The sequence below is a fragment of the Fundulus heteroclitus genome, chromosome 5, assembly GCF_011125445.2.
Source record: "Fundulus heteroclitus isolate FHET01 chromosome 5, MU-UCD_Fhet_4.1, whole genome shotgun sequence".
NCBI lineage: Eukaryota > Metazoa > Chordata > Actinopteri > Cyprinodontiformes > Fundulidae > Fundulus > Fundulus heteroclitus.
The window spans coordinates 8,970,151-8,987,950 of NC_046365.1; the positions used below are offsets into that span (position 1 = coordinate 8,970,151).

Below are 17,800 nucleotides of genomic sequence, written 5' to 3' on the forward strand. Positions count from 1 at the left end.
TTGATCTCTCAACAGGTTTTTCCCACCCGAACCCTAGACTTTTTTCAGCTCCTCCAGAGTCACCACGGGCCTCTTGGCTCGTCTGCTGTGTGATTTGGTCTTCGTGATTATGTTTGTTCACTAATGTTCTCCAACAAACCTCTGAGACCCTCATAGAACAGCTGCATTTATGCTGAAATCAAATTCTGTTTGGGAAAAATGCTGAAAACAATGCGTGAGTTTCCTGCTTGTGCCACTTTGTGTCAGTCTGTCCCAAAATGCTTGTGGTTGCCACGTGACAAAGCTGTGAAAAGTTCAAGAGTTCAGTTTTGCAACGCACCTTATTTGTTTTACGTTAGGCATACCTGGTATATTATCCTCATCTATTTACTATTTGAACAAAGATTAGCTAAATAATTGGTTGATTAGTTGCATTAATTAGTAAAAACAACATTGCTTGTTGGGAATAAATTGCTTGTAATACATTTGCCACAAAATGTTTTATGAAATGTCTGAAAAAATATTGAAATGTGTTGCACATGTCATCTGGCCTCACATGTTGAGAAAAAACATTGCCTTCCTTCATGTTTTTTTTTTTTTTTTTACATTTTTATTTCATAATTTGAGTCAAATTGGATTAGTCTGATATTTTTGTAATATTAAAAGCTTTTAATATGTGCATTTGAACTCAGTGGCCTCACGTGTTGAGAAAAAACATCGCCTTCCTTAATGTTTTTTTTTTTTTACATTTTTATTTCATAATTTTAGTCAAATTGGATTAGTTTGATATCTTTATAACATTCAAATCTTTTCAATATGTGCATTAGATTTTAGTGAAGATGCACCAATCTCTAATAAGAGGTGCACTAATTGTCCAGAAGGAGAAATTGTCCAATATTGCCTTTACCTGTTCCAGTCAGTGACTGGCAGGTCAAACACCAGCACAGCCACCAACAGCTTTGACGCACTTTGGTTTGAGTTTTTTAAAATTAGATAAATGATGGGGACATATGCATTGATGTAAAACTGGATATAATCTTTAAATGCTTGGATTCAAAACTGTGACTTTTAACAAAGAATCTGCAGCATATCTGTTGTTTCTTTTCTTATGTCAAAGTTTGAATCGGCATTCAGGCCACAAGAAAACCACAGTATGGTATCAGCGAGGAAAAGTCTGAACAGTTATCTGTATGAGGAATGAAATGTTTGCAACAACAAATATTTATAGAATATATATTTTTCCTATTATTACAAGTATATCTTTTGGGATTTTTCTTGATCGTTTTCCAGTTTAAAGCCAAATGTTGCACCACATTTCCCTAAAATGCTGAATGTAAATCAAAAATGTGTGCTGTTATTTGCATTATTAAAAAAGAAACCAAATTCATATTATTTACATTTAAATTCAACATGCTATTTTGCAGAAGTAAAGTTCAATACCGATCAAATTGTAATTGCATGTGCTACCTTTTGTGTAACCAATCCTAGCTAAACCTTTAGATCTGTATTTAACTGAAACTACTGGTTCACTGAGCCATTCGTGTCATTTGTCAGGTCCAGCAGTGACTGCCGACTTGTCTAGAGTGCGTCCTCACCATGGACCTGCAAGGATAAGCAGTAAGGTAGAAAAGTTTATAAGGTTTGTTTTATGAATGAATATAGCTCATTCTACAAAAGCCACAAACTTCCATAAGACTTGCGGCTGAGAAGGTTTCCTTCCACAGGAGCAAGAATTGAACTTTATATGCAGCTTTTACAGCACGCTGTGCTTCTGAACCCCGAGGGAGCTGATATCAATGAACGACACACCTTAGCTGCAACTGTCACAGAAAAAGGTTTTACAAACCAACTTGAAAGAGTAGGTTTAAAAGTTTTATGACTATTTTACTAATATTTTCTGCCTTAATTGCAAGCCAGTTATTTACCATGGAGAACACATGACTTCATGAAGGAAAAAGGGCAGGTGCTGCCAAGGAGGCCCTGGAAGGTGAGTCCGCCACATGCACAAAACTTATGTGTGCACACGAGTAAAGCCGTAAAACTGCATCTTTATCAATAAGATATGTTCCGTATAAAAATGGTCTTAGCTTGAAGGCTTTAGAAGTATATTTTGGAAGAACAAGTAATCTAAAACAAAAGAGCAATATATATGCAAATTTATTTTAAAGAATTGTTAGGACATGACCAATTTTGTTCAGTTTAAAAACTGTCTGGAATTTAACTAACTTAGCTGCCATAATTAATTTCCACTCAGAAATATTGATTAAAATCTACCGAATAAAATATATACACACAGTTTCAACATTTTGACTAGCTCAATTTTCCCAGGCTGCTTGTTTTATTGTTTAAATGTAATCTAAGAGCAGTAAATGAAGTGTTGTATCTATTTAAAAAATTACTTTTTAAAAAGAAAAAAATCGCTGGTTCTGTTGAAGTAGTAGTTTAAAAACTATGTAATGATATCATAAAGTCACTGAAAACGGATTGAATTATGGATTTTTCCTGGGCAGGGAAGTTGTTTGTTGCAGGACGTGTGTGCCACGGTGGGTTTCTTTGGGCTCAGAACATTGTTGCTCTACAGAGCCACCTAGTGGTGGAGAAAGCACCAACAGCTGCCACGCTGGAGCCGGTGGGGTACCAGTGCAAAATAGAGAGGCAAAGGGATCCAACACGCTACGAGGCTAGACTACAGAACACAAGAAAACAAAAATACATATTGTCCTATTTTAGTTTGTTTTTATACAGGTTTTTTTTTTGCTGCGTTTGTTAATGAACCATTTCTGTCTCTGGCAGAATTTCCGGTCCAGATAATTAGAATTATAAGTAACAACAACATTATTTCCCTGTACACAGATCAAATTGATTTCTGAATCAGACCTGGAGGACAACAGAGAAAAAAACAGGTAGAGTGCCAGGATATGCCGGCTGGATGGAAAGAAATGCAGGACGGGTGGAAGGGAGGGGAGCGGGAGGGGGGGGGGACAGGAGAGAGGGATGAAAAGAGGGAGCCGGGAAAGAAGTGCCATCTGTTTTTTTTTTTTTTTAGCAACAACGAAGATAAAAATGAGAGTAGCGCTCAGAAGTAGAATGTTAGCTCGAGTCCGAGTGGGAGAGGACTCTGCTAGCGGGGTGGTTGGAGGGGGGCTAGAAGGGGGCATGAAGAGGTAAGGCAAAAAGGGCAGATATGAGGGAGGTGGACAGATGGAAAACAGAAAGATGAGAGACAGAGGAGCAGAGATTGGGTCTGGCAGCCGAGCGAGCGAGCTTGCCACGCACACATCAGGAGGGGACGTGACTCGACACGCCGGCTCAGCCCAGCTGGGTCAATGCTCCGCACAGCCATGTTGTTTTGGCATGCCGCTCGCCTCGCTCAAACACACACACACACACACACACACTCGCACAAACCTACAAACAAATCCCGTCACCTCCCAGCCTGCCTCCCTGTCTCATATCTAAACACACACTCGAGCACAGGCAAACACACGCAGCTCACACCCAAAATGCCACGGTTTTGGCCGGTGCAGGACAGGCGGGCGAGGGCCCCGGACTAATGGAAACGCCAAACTCGTTACTCTAACGCTGGGTGACAAGGGCACCTTGGGCTGCAGATGTTCCTGCTGATGGCAGATGGAGCCTGGCACTGCCAGGGGACAGTGGGCCAGGCCTGCGCCAGCTTCATGCCACCTGCACCCCTCTTCTGTACCCCCTCCACACAAACATGCACACTCTCCCCTCCCCGCTTCCTCACTTGGCCTATCTCTCCCGAACACTGGCGCGCAGCTTTCCCCCTTTGTACCCCCACCTCCCATTTGCATCACTGTCCCTGTCGCCATCACTCATCCTCGTCCACTTTCTCACACACTGGGAAGACGCTCTTCCCACTTTGCCCACTGTTACGATGGCTGTGAAAAGATAGCTGTGACACTGGCAGAACGTCCTGGATACAGTCTGGCTGTAGCCGGAGTGATCCTCAGCCTCAGGAACATCAATCAGAACTCAGGAAAAAAAAAAAAGACAGTTTTCTGCAGGATTGTATAGGGCACATAAGCAATGCTTGCTTCATGTACTTGGACCCGTTGGTCTGATGGCTGAGGGCGTCCCGCAGCGCTCTTCACTTTTGGGCAGAGTGAATGCGGATTCCAGATCAGCCCGTGCATGGTGCCGACTGTAATGAGGCAATTTATCATAATGGAAGTAGTGACAGACTCTTGGAGGTGGTTTCTTGGTCTGGCTCAAAGGGACGGTCCACCAGGATAATTTGCTCGATGCTGTTGGTCGCCAGATTACCAAAGAGTTCTCATCTGTAAATCTGACCACGATGGCTTTAGTGTTTGCTTTCGGCTCACCGCGGCGTACCATGCTCAGCATTATCAGAGGTGTCTCTAAAGTCTTAAGTGAGCAGAAAAAGAATATAGATTATGACTTTAAAAAATCAATGAGTGCTTATATGTATAGTATTGTACATCGTTTTCCACAAACAGCGCACAGCATCTCAAAAATAGAAGCTCTGAAAAGGGTGTTCCTGAAGGTTGGCCAGTAAAGGGAATGATTTCATGAAACACCTTTCTAGTCATACTGATCCCTGCAGATGCTTTATCACTCGAGGTTAAGTGCATTGCCCAGGGGCACATTGACGTGTGACGAGAAGAAACTGGAATCCAACTCACAACCTACCAACCGCAGGCTCTACCACTGAGCTAAAAGATGCCCGCTGTTGTTGGTTCTAACAGATGAGCCGCTGTAGCTCTGGTTGCTGAAGACGTTAAAGCCGATTCTGATGAAGCTGTGAGAGTACCCAATGTTTCTACACATAGACCTGCGTATTTGAGCATCTGGACCCGACCATGGAGCAGTTGATGAAAGTAGCCTAAGTTGACGAATGATGCTTTCTTTTATGTCCCAACAATGGGCAACATGTGGCATCAGGATGCTCTTTGGGAACAAGGGGAGTTAGCAGAGGCAGACTGAGGTTTTAGGCAATCCGCTGCTCGGAACGCTTCATCCCTGTGGGCGTTGCTCAGAAACGTGCCACCCAGCTAAACATTGTTGATCTGGACCTGTTCTGGTTCTGGTTACTGACGGCCACGGCCTGTGCTGACCTGTAAATTCACCCCGCCACCAAGCTACAACTGCTCAGGAACAGCTGGAAGAGTAGAGCAATGAGTTTGACATGCTGGCTGGGCTTTCAAATTTCCCTTGACTTCAATCCAATATAGAATCTCAGGGATGTGCATGGAAGCTGCACCCTGCAACCCAAATGGACTGAACTTATTTGGCTCTTTTCAAGTCATACACGCGTTCTCACACTGGTGATACGTTCACCCCTGCTGAACTCAGAAACATTGATGTGTGCAGATCGGTAGTACTAAAACCCACAGATGGGTTTTAGTTAATGTGTTGCTATATTTTTTAACTTTTTTTTTAGAGATTTGTTTTGACAGAAACAGCTGATCCGTCCCGTGAGGTAAATGTTCGCTACGTCTGAACTTATTCCCAAAACATGGTTCCATCTGCTCTTAAGCTCATTTACTCTTTTTCGAAAAAAAAGTAAAAAACAATACAAAATACATCCATTACGCGTAAAAACATTTTTGCAAAATGTATTAAGTCAATTAGAATTTTGCCATTTCCATCAACCTTTCCCAATGTCATGCTTCAAAATGTGCATAAAAAAAAAAACATTGATGGAACAGGACTAGTGCCCCAAGAGGTCAGGCACGGTTTGACAGCAAAAGAAGGACCTATACACCATCACGCACGTGGTCATAATAATATGCCATACCACTGCCTCTTCCACGGCTACATGTTAATGAAAGGTGAACTCTACAGGAGAGATTGCAGGGCAACAAAGAGTGGGAAAACTCATGGCTAACATCGAAATCTTTTTTCCATTAAAATTCTGATAAGATCCTGGAAAAGTGTCTTTGCTGCCATGCCAGCAACAAATCCAGGCACATCGTCTGTCAGTCTGGGATTCCAAGCGCTGAAAGAACACCAAGACACCAGAGATTCATATGTTTGCCTTTTCATAAATTTTCATAAATCTAACCGGGCCCCGGTAGCCAAACTTGTGTCTCCAACTTGGCTCGGAGCGGCCTTTCCCACTGCTGAAATTTTGTAGACCGTGCGTTTTGACATTGAAATCGGATGGAAGTCCTGCGACCGCAAGAAAGTAATGTGCATGGTCATAATCAAGCTTTCATGGGAGCTTGCGGACTGTCGGTATGAAATCCACTTTGAAGATTCAGCGTTGCAGATTGACTGCCTTTTTTATGGGCTGTGTGAGACTGCTTCCTCTGTGCAGTAACCCCCCCCCCCCCCTTCTCCACATTTTTGCCCCTCTTCCATCAATTCTGTATCCGAACCCCCCACCCAACCCCCCCTTTGCCCACTTCATCCAAAAACCATGTGTGGCATGTCATTTCAACTCCCTCTACACTGAAGAAGGGCCCCTAACAAAACAAAACAATTATCTCTCCCCTCGTTAGGACCTGGCTTGCATCCCCTCTCCCACTCAAACCTCCCTCTTCCTCCTGCCCGACGCAGCCTTCGCTCTCACCCTTCTCTAGCTGTCTGTGTGACAATAAGTCGAGCCGAGAGTCTCTTAAGTGCTCCTCGAGTGGAGCGTTTAGCTGATTTCAGGCTTCATGTTTCTTTTAGATGCCTCGGAAGGAGCGGCGGCGCAGGACAGTTGTGGCGAAACGAGGAGGGTGTGAGCTGCCCACGAGAGAGAGAGAGAGAGAGATGAAGGGGAGGTGAGAGAGGAAACGTAGAGGAACGGATGAATGCATGCTCAGCAGTGGCATGAGCCGGGCGCTGTTTTGTGCCGGTGAAGAGGACGGGGAATGGATGGCTTGGCAGAGGGAGAGTGGGCAGGATTCGCCGTGCCAGCTCTTAATTATTTTAATTGGAGTCATTAGCTAAGTGAGCTTGAGAGACATCACCTGCATGGCACGCAGAACCGCACCTGCCATAGTGACATGGCTATTATCGTCACACCCCGGCAGAGGTTTCACTCGCTTGCCACTCAGGCACGTTGTGTCGGCGTATTTCCGCGACAAAAGCACAACAAACATCCAGAGATGTACAAGTATCATGTATATATTTGCACGCTGTGTAAAACGGTACATCACCTTGCACCTGTTCAATGTTTTAGGTCGTCTCTTATGTGCTTAAGAGACAACGTTGAACTTTTTTTTTAATTCAGAAGCTTACACATATTTTCTTTGTATTTAGCATAACTGTCTCACATGTCTTGGCTCAAGTTTGAGGGGGTAGGTATCCCCCGTTCTGCTGTACAGAACTGGAGAGACTGAATCAGGGTTGTTTGCTGCCTTTTAAGATCCGCCCACATATTTGAATGTGACGAAGATCAGGGCTTTGTGCGGAACAGTCTACTTTGTGACAGATTTGTGGGTATGATTAGGCACACTGTCCAGTTGAAACACCCGCTTCTTGAGTTGCTGTTTCAACATCTCAACATAATGTCCTTTCTTCATGAAGTCGTCTACTTAATGAAGTGCAACAGGCCCTCCTGCAGACACAACATGATGTTCCCGCTCCCATAATTCACAGATTGGACGGAGTTATCAGGCATACAAGCAGCCACCTCTTTCCTCCAAAGACAATTGTCATTATGGCCAAACTCTTTAATTTCATCAGACCACAGGACATGTCTCCAGCTGTCAAGGTCTTTGAGTGCATTTTCAAACATTTTTGTGTCTTTTCGTTTCTTTTGCAGCAATGTTTTCTACTTCTCTGAGTGTCCTTTCAACCCATCTGGTACAGCACTCTGTTACCAACTTCAGCTAGCCTTCATAAGGCCCCAGAGCGGGAGACAGAAGTTCTTCACTAAAAGGAGATTTCACTTTGAATTTTAGCTTTGTTTGGCTGGTGAATACAGTATTGTCCTCTGAGACACCTGGCGGTTTATGTCATTTTGAATGCTACATCTTCAAGACTGCATTGATTACTTCTTATTCCTCTGCACAAACGCAAACTTTCATTTGCCCATTCACAATTTCCTCAAGTTTTCTTGTTTGTTTTCCTTGAAAAGACCATTAAATGTTGCTATCGCCTCTTAGACGTCAACTTTTAAGAGTTTATAAATACTGACGTATAAAATGAGTTAACCTCTATTTGCCGCAGTTACCTCTATAGGCTCCGTTAGTCATTTCATGAGTGAGTGATTCGGATCAAATTGTATGGGCATGACACGCTCTGCGTTGTCATTGACCTGGCTGCTTTGTTGAGTCTCTCCTGTAATCAATGCACTGGCGAGAGGACACAGGCTAACTTCAGTAATCATAACTTTTGTACCTCAGAAGACATTATGTCTTCTGAGGCCCCCATCGTGTCCTGGATTGTTGATTACCTGACGGGCAGACCACAGTATGTACGCCTGCAGAACTGTGTGTCTGATAGGGTGGTCAGCAACACTGGGGCCCCTCAGGGGACTGTCCTCTCCCTCTTCCTCTTCACCCTTTTCACCTCAAACTCCAACTACTGCACTGAGTCCTGTCACCTTCAGAAGTTTTCTGATGACTCAGCAATAGTTGGCTGCATTGAATGGGGTGATGAAAGTGAATATAGGACAGTGTTGGACAACTCTGTCACTTGGAGTGAGCTGAACCATCTGCAGCTCAACGTGACAAAGACTAAGGAGCTAATAGTGGATATGAGGAGGACAAAAACACCTGTGACCCCTGTTTCCATCCAGGGGGTCCCTGTAGACACTGTGGAGGAGTATAAGTACCTTGGAGTGTACTTTAACAATAAGCTGGACTGGACCAGGAACACCGAGGTGGTCTACAAAAAGGGTCAAAGCCGACTCTTTCCTGAGGAGGCTGAGGTCCTTTAAAATCTCTGGGACAATGCTGAGGATGTTTTATGATCTTTGCTGTCACATGCTGGGACAGCAGGCTGTGGGCTGCAGACAACAACAGACTGAACAAACTGATCAGGAGGACTGGTGATGTTGTGGGGGAGGAGCTGGACACTCTGACGGCCATGGCAGAAAGGAGGATGCTGTCCAGGCTACTGTCCATCTTAGACAATGTCTCACACCCTCTTCATGACACACTGGAAATCATTCCTGCCTGTGGTCATCAATCTTTACAACGCCTCCCTCAGTGATTCTGACACCCCCCCCCCCTCTGTAACTGACATGTATGCATTCTTTGCACTGTTCTTGCACAAGTCACTATCACATTATTTGGATTTATATTGTACATATATATATATATATATATATATATATATAGATATATATATAGATATATAGATATATATATAGATATATATATATATATATATAACTATATATATATATATATATATATATATATATATATATATATATATATATATATATATATATATATATATATATATATATATATATATATATATATATATATATATAGACTTATATATGTATATATTTTGTGTGGAATGTTGTAAATATATATATAAAAAGTTTGTATATCTGGAGCGTGTAACAAAAGTAGTTTCCCTCTGAGATTATTAAAGTATGTCTGATTCTGATTCTAATGTCTTTGAACAAAAAACCTGTAGAGTTGCAGCGGCAGATGCTTTTACTCTTCTCCCATGTGTCATAGCTACATTGAACTGTAAACATCTGGTGAGAGAACTAGAAATGAAAGCAGGGTAATATGCTCCCCTTGTCAACGTGCACTGACAGTTAGGTTGTCTCATAAACGCACACATTTAGAGTACTTACTGTGTATCTGCTGCCTTCAGTTTGGCCTTGGTGTATTTGGCAGTGCCACGTCAGCAAACATTTAACCAACACAGTCACACTTTAAATCAGATCATTCTTTCTCCAAACCTTCAGTGTTGTCTTGACAGCACCGTGATGCTAACGGCGGCATGGTCTCGCCCAGTGAAAAACTTTGATGTTGATAGGGCCATACCTATCTTTGTTCTCCCCAGAACCCAGCAGGCGGCCTGGCAGGTGGGCCGGCAGCCAGGCAGAATGGCATTAGGCTGGCAGGCTTAGCCCCGGGGCACCATCTCTAGCAGAGCCAACTGTGACCAGCTGGTCCAGGCTAACACCACACAGTGAGTATGTACCACCAAATCAGAGGGGAGGTAGATGTTAGCCATGGAACAGACAACCTCTCACCAAGAGCCTGACACCTACAGCAGAAGACCTGTCCTGGTGGGATTTAGGTGAGAACACGGCGTCTTGCTTGTGATTTGACAGGTTTTATTTTTTTCATTTTTTTTTTCTGTGGCGCTTGCAAGTATCCATCCTGGCGTAACCCTGTTTGCCCTCTCCGGATGGAGCCAGATCTGCTGTCCAGTCTGGTCCGTGGCATCATAATTCTATCTGAGCTCAAAGTGGCTGAGGAAAAGGATAGAAGATCTTACCCTTCAAACACTGCTCAGCTGGTTAGTTAGATTAGAGCTGTTTAGACAACTGAATCTTAGATTTAAACACAGACGAGCAGGCAGGAAGTTCAAGAGCGTCTTTAGAACCGAAAAGTCTTGCTGTGACGAACCATAACTTTCTAGCTTGGGTGCACAAAAAAATCATCGATCGAGGCAAAACAGCTACGCAATGAGCCAAAACGTTGGCACACCCCTTGATACACCTGGATGGAAGGGATCTTATTCAAGTGGTCGCGTCCCACGCATCTCTCAGCCATCTCCACGTCTGACGGTTAAAAGGCTTACACACACACACACACACACAGAGTGAAAGAGCAGGCAGCTCATTGTGCGTCTTAAAGCGCTAACTAGGCCACTTAGCACCCTGTGACGCTGATCTGATCCCCGAGGCGCTGAACTTGGCAGCGGGCCCTCCTTCTTTTGCTCCTTCCTCTCCCCTCGTCATGGGAACCAGGCCATCCTTAATGACACAGGAGCACTCGGCCGGATCCCCACAATGTGAAGGGGGCTAACATCTGTCTCGCTAAGTGGCGCGCTCTCTTGTGCACCTTGTTTGTTCAATCTGCAACCATCCTTCCTCCTCCTGCAACTTCCTTTTGCTTCCTCTGCAATGACCCTCGTGCCACCCCACTCACCCCACCCCCCAAAAAATGTAAAAAAATAAAAATCACATCAGCAATGAACTCACCATTGTCCCTTTAATAGCATCATTGCAGACAAACAGGCTAGAGGGGGATTGCTAATTCAGTTCTCCATTACTGGCGCATTTCTCACAGCTCTGCCACTGTGAGAAATGAGACCTCAGGGGGAAGAAAATCCTTCCAACCCCTCATCCCTCCGCTTGTTTAGAAGAAATACAAGTGCCTGATTAAAAGAGGCCTCTAATTCTTCGCCGTTAAGACCTGGGCAAATATTTGCCCCATCAATCTTGGAAAATATAGCCATCAACGCGAGCTGGTAATCACATGCTAATGGAATCTACAGGAGTCAATGCGAGCCCCCCCCCCCCCCTGTAGCGCACTGAATGCTTTCACTTTCTCAGAAAACCCACGTGAATGCAAATGGCCATCCAAAGCAGCCATCTTGACAGCGTGCCAAGGCGACGTAAAGAGCCTCCTTCTTTATGCTCCTCTGGGAATGTATGTCGGGATGTGTGGGATGAGTTCACTTTACCCGACCCAGGTGCCAGGATATAAATGAATAATAGGTTTTATGGGACCTTAACTAGAAAAAAAAAAAAAAGCTCATACACACATATAATCACACATGCGTGCCTGCTCAAATGCATCTGTGGTGAAGGATGTTCAAATTCCCACAACCACTCTGAAAAGACATCGGGCATGAGAATAGGTGGCGCCTATACATAATTCAGCAGTCCATGCTGAAACAATTATGTTTGCTTACCGCTAAGTACCCGTGCTCAATAGCTCCTTTGCTCTCCAGTCTGGTGCTTTCAGATGTAAGTGCTATGCGCAAAACGTCGGCGGAACATGGCTTTTTAATAAAATATAGGAGCTGACACTTGAATGCTTGAATATGGGAGTGAAGCGGGAGGGGGGGGGAGGCAGAAACAACAAATGCTCTTTGTGTTTTCACTCGCATGCAAAATAAATTGCACTTGTAAAGCTAACAGCAGTGGGAGGACACCAATTAGGAAGGCCAAGCAGGAAGTAAGTGGATGAAGAGGACGTTTTAATGACATCATTACACATCACATTATTTCACTTTTTGATGAACCTAAACACACCGTTGCAGTGCAGTGTGAAACAGCCACAGGTCCAGTTAAGTCCAAATGTATTTGTAAACCATCTTGGTTTAAAATTGTGTTCATTCAACCAAGTAGCTCGTTTCTGATAGGAAAGACAGGGATCTCTCAAAAGATAACAAAACAATGTAAAACGAGTATGAATGTAGGGGGAAAAAAACATCACGTTTAAAAGTTTCCTTCTTTAAAATCAATGAAGAAATATTTACTGGTATCAGCAATCAATCCCTTCTTATAATAGCTAACCAGCTTTATGCCATTTTTCCCCAGGTATTTGATGATTTGGTAATGGGCCACAAATCTTTGGGGTTGATAGGCCTCTTTGCCATAACCCTAATCTTTAGATTTAACTAAAACTCTGGCTCCAAAAGTTTATTAGTTTTTGTCGGAAGAAAAACGTTTAAAAAAATTTAAATTAGAAAGCTTACTTGAAGGAAAGAATATTCCACAAATACGTATATTTCTTCACTTAACTGTATACCGAGATTTTAGAAAGTTGTGTGCAAAATCGGCAAACGCTCTCACGGTTTATAGTCCTTTTAAAGCGATGATACAGAAAATGTTGGAAGCGAGAGTTCTCACCAGCTGTATGGCTCACATAATAACCTGGTCCTGCCCCTCCCCAGCCTGCTGCTGCACGCTGTGGGTCAGATGCCTGAAGAAAGCTACTACAGAGAGCCTGACTGATTAAAGCTGAAATCCTGTTCAGAAACACTTTTTGTAATACTGGGTAAAATCGTCCTTCCATCCTGAAAGTAGTAAATACATTATGTGTTCAGAAAAAGGAGGTTAAGAAAATTAGACCTCTGTGGGAGCTGCAGGCCTGTAAAATCTCTGGCAGGGATTGGCCAGAGATTTGGTCCTGCCCTCACCCCCCTCTGTCCCTCAAGTTCCAGGAGTATCACCTATTGGTTGTCGTACATGCACACTATTCTGACGAGCTCATGTAACATCAGTGTGCATACCTGTTACATCCTGGTTTCCGCTTGCTGGCTGGCCATGCGCTCTTTTAGTTTTTATGTATACAGTTAGCTTAGCGGTTAGCTTCGGTGTTAGCCGTTTGCATTTGGGAGATTTTTTTCTCACACAATCCCCCTGAAGAGCGGAAGAGCAGGTAAGACGGTCTCGCACATGCGCAGTTATTCAAAAAGGGACTTGGGGAAACTTCCAGAAAAATTGCTGACTCTAACTTTAACCAGCTAATATCAGCTTGTAACTGTTACTTTATTAATAGCAGAATGGCTAAAAGGTAGAATTTCTAAACAATAAGAACTTATAAAAAGTACAACTAAATATAGTGGTGCCTATTGTATATTTTTACTTGAGACAATGTATTCAAAATAATGACAATAGTTTATGTAAGAATAAACAGTAATACAACTACACGGATTTTTATATTACTTTTATTCCATTTATTATTGTTTCCTCTCAATGTTATATTTAGAATCTAATTTACAACAGTATCCTGGCCAAAATGACAACAGGTGAAGGCAGCAACAAAATTCGAGACACACATACAGATTTTACACAACATCAGAGGTCAGGAAAAACCCTGACCTTAAGACGAGTATAACCATAGGTCCAATCAAACAAGAGCACAAGCAAATGGCCAAGAAAAAAATCAGGATGACCCAGTGGTTTGAAGTATCAACACAGCAGATCATCCACAGTAAAAACATATCATGACGTTTGTGAGTGTTGTAGTTTGTGATTAGTCCCAGTGCTCTGTAGTAGACTGGGAGACTTTAATCACTTTAAATTGGCATTCAGAGAAATTACATTTCTGTGGTCGGGTGAAGAAAAAGAAAAAAAACCAAACTAGCTTATTTTGCCTCACAAGTTTTAACTTCAGTTATTTTAACAGGCAAACGCGTGAGATTTTAAGGACGATTATTAATCAAGATTCTTAAGTTTCAATATCTGCAACATGAAGGGTTGTGACAGATGGAAGATTCACAGGCTTCGGTTTTGTGTTAGCAAAAATCTAGTATTTAAATGAACCTCGGAATGACACAAAGTCTGCTGCACTGCAAAAACTGAACTAAAAATAAGTTAGATTTTCTTAAAATTAGTGTGTCTTTCCTTGATTTCAGCAGGTAAATAAGATGATCTGCCAATGGAATAAGATTTTTGCACTTAAAATAGGAAAAACTTATCTCCATCATCTTATTTCAAGTGCAGGGTGTCTAATTATCTTATTTTAGGGGTCAAAATACTAATTCCATTGACAGATCATCTTATTCACCTGCTCAAATCAAGGACAAAAACCCAAATTTTAAGAAAATTTTACTTATTTTAAGGTCTGTTTTTGCAGTGTGAACAAGGTTAAAATGATCCAATTTGAAAAATTGCCGATTGGTACGTCTCAGTCAAGATAGTCGAGACATTGAAAGGGATAAAAACAGTCCAGGAAGTGAACCCTGGAGAACCTTCAGTTTCTACAGAGTGATTTCTGTCTGAAAGATAAATTTTGATAAAATGTTCAGTCAGTCAGTGTCCAAAACCTTGCAGAGGTCAATGAAAAAGGCCGCACGATGCTGTCCACAGCCTCTATAAAATCATTGATTACTTTCAAAGTTGCTGCAGCTGTACTGTATCCTTTAATTAAAAACAGATTAGAAATATTAGCAGAAATTTTCCTTTTCTATATAAAAAAAATGTTTTTAAAATGATATAAATCTTTGTGTCGACACAACCTTGTATTTCTACTCAAGGTTATCATACCGTCAGAACCTCATACTGGCCCATGCCTGGGTTGACCAGCTTGATTGGTTGTAACACAACAACTGCATGACCAAAGCAGATCATTTGTCAACCGTCCTTGGTGGGATTGTCCACCAGAATATTTTACTCTGAATAAGACATTCAGACTTGTGCAAATCTAAAGAACAAAACACAGGGGCGTACGAATGTGAGCGGAAACGTCACAGGACGTCACTCCCAATCGATTTGAGGAGCGGCGTTATGAATCGTCAGCGTCTTTTCCATGTGGCAGCTGGGACACGGTTACAGGTGTGTGTGAGCAGCGGCCTCGGCGCCTCTCTCCTCGCGGCCCGTCTCACACTTGCACTCCTCCACCACCATCACTCTCTTCTCCTGGACCCGGGCTCCGCAGCGCAGGGGCACGGTGACAGTCTGAGCTTTGAAAGGGGCACAGCGGGAGCAGGGGGCCCGTCGGCGGAAGGCCCCCGTTCCGGGGCTCAGATCGGCGAACTCCCCCTCGGATGGGACAAAGAGGGAGCTGCACTGGCCGAAGCACAGCTTGTTGTGCACCGTCACTGTTTGGCATCCATCTGCCGTCACATGCTGGGAAGGACAGAGAGGGTTGAGTTTGTGACAAACACAGCTGCAGCTTTATGACTAAAACACACATTGATAAAATAAAATGGGACACTTACTGAATGTGGACATTGTCAACATGTTTTTAGTTGCATAAAGAACCAGTAATACTAGTTTTTATCATTTTAGTCATTTTGAATATCATCAAAATAGTTTTTTTTGTTTCAATTTAAAGAATTAAACAACATTTTCAGCCAAACATCTTAGATGTAAATGTTTAAATACACATTTATTAGCTAATATAGTATATGTTTGTAGGGTGCAGCAGCAGGAAAGAAGCAGCACATCAAACGCAGAGTTATGAAAAATGGCACGGAGGAAATATTTCTTTGCTTAAACTAATTTCACCCTGCCAGCAGCTTTAAGAACGTGTGGTTTAATGGATTCCAGTGTTTTCCATCTCAACCAGTAAAAGAAAAGGAAAAGATAAAGCAGTGTTGCTCTTTCTGAAACGTGTTTTCGTAAGAACAAAAATAGGAAATATTCTGTAATTTACGGCTGTAAGTACTCTGAAAAATAATTGCAGTAAGTAGATAGAGTTTTAACATTAATAAATTCACACTCAGATCACTCTCCAGTATACTCCAAATTATAATTGAAGAGCCATGCTGTCATTAAATTGGGAGAACTGTATACCAAACTTATTTTTGTAAGTTTATCAGCTAAAAATAAACGTACAAATAGTACATTAAAAGTGATTTTATTGTCAATATGCCTAAAATTGTGTTTCTGTTTTTTTCTCAATAAGCATAAAAATGATTTATGCAGCAAGATTTATAATAACGGGTATGTTAAATGATATCTGTTAATTTAATACAAATTAGTGCTTCCTGGAGGAGTGTGCCATTTAGTGGAATATTTGAACTAACCCTGACTTAAGCTTCAGAGGTAGAGGCAGCGGGGTGTTGTAGGGATAAGCCTGGGATTCAGAGTGTTTCAGTCAACTGAAACATGTCCCAGACATAACTAAAAGTCATTTTTTCTTTAAAAAAGAACATTTTCTTTAGCGCTGCTGCTGAGAGGTAATCCTGGATGATAATTGTTGCATTTTTTTTCACATCTAAAGCTGAAGATTACTGTTGATCAGCTGTTTTTCAAACTCCTTCTGCTTTAAACGGGAGAACAACAGGATCTAATTGGACTTCGTCACCCATCAACACTCTCCATGTTATGTAACGCTTGTCGGCATGTTGGTCATTTTTTCTGTCATTATCTAGCTTCATCAGGGGAAAACAGTTTGCTGGTGAAAACAAAACGAGCACCGTTTAATGCAGCGAGAACAGCCAACTTCTTCAGCAGGGGGTTTTCGTGGCTTGCCCTAACTGTTGTTATATTAAAAAACTTTTGTTGTGGCTCTTTGGCAACATTTTCTGAGATACTGAATTTTAGGCTTTCCTAAGCTGGAAGCCAGAGTCATCGCAACCAGGAGATTTAAAGTCTTGAGATAAATCGCTCCCTGAGCGTGAATCTGAGTTTCAACGTATTGATTAAAATGACTGAAATTAAGAAACTTTTTGGAGACATTCTATAAATCATTAAAATGTGGGCTAACTTTTAATGAAAAAACAAAGATAATTTAAAGCGTTTTTAAAAAAAAAAAAACATCTCCGTTTCTCACCTGAGTAAAAGGCACCGCCGCGCACGTCTGCTTGGTGTCCTTCAAGTTAACAGGCAGCGACACCTTCCCTCCTTTATCCATGACCCTCTGCCACATCAGCAGCCCTTGCTTCTTCCTCACATCTGTCTCCGTGGGTCTTTTGGGGCGCAGGTGGCGTAGCGGACTGACGGCGTCCTTGGGGGCTGCGGCAGGGCCTGGACGCCCCCGAGACAGGAAGGCAGGGAAAGGCAGTCTGGAGGTGTGGAAAGGAGGCCCCCTGTGAGCCAGTCCTCTCCTGAAGAACCCCGAGTGGACCAGGTTCCCAGGGTCCAGCTGGACCACCTTGACTACTCCCTGCACAGCTCGGTCAGCTTCGCCGCCCGATGATTCCAATTCATCACTGGACTCTCTCGGCAGAGAGTTATAGGGAAGCATGAGAGCTGAAGCTGCCCAGGTGGACAGAAGGATCAGGCTGAGGAGGAAAGCCATAGTCTGAGAAGAAGATCTAAAAATATAAATACTGTTGAGCAAACAAAGCTAAATTTCAGTAGATGAATTTTTTGCGGATGATGGTCCAAGGCTCCGAACGGCAGCCTTGCTGTCAGTGCTTTGTCGTTGCGGTGGAGGGAGCCTGCTTATGTAGGCGGCTGCCAGTTCTCACCTGCTTTTCAACGCAAGCAAGGTGTCGCAGTTCCCACAGC

General features: G+C 42.8%; 1 protein-coding gene across 1 annotated transcript; it reads right to left on the reverse strand.

The window, feature by feature from the left end:
* Positions 1-14,858: 14,858 nt before the first annotated feature.
* On the reverse strand, positions 14,859-17,588 carry dand5 (DAN domain family, member 5). The gene is made up of 2 exons (XM_036136611.1): positions 17,121-17,588; positions 14,859-15,469 (listed from the first exon to the last, which is right to left on the reverse strand). Exons 1-2 carry the CDS (start codon positions 17,586-17,588, stop codon positions 15,170-15,172), a joined length of 768 nt encoding a protein of 255 aa, XP_035992504.1. The 3' UTR covers positions 14,859-15,169.
* Positions 17,589-17,800: the final 212 nt, after the last annotated feature.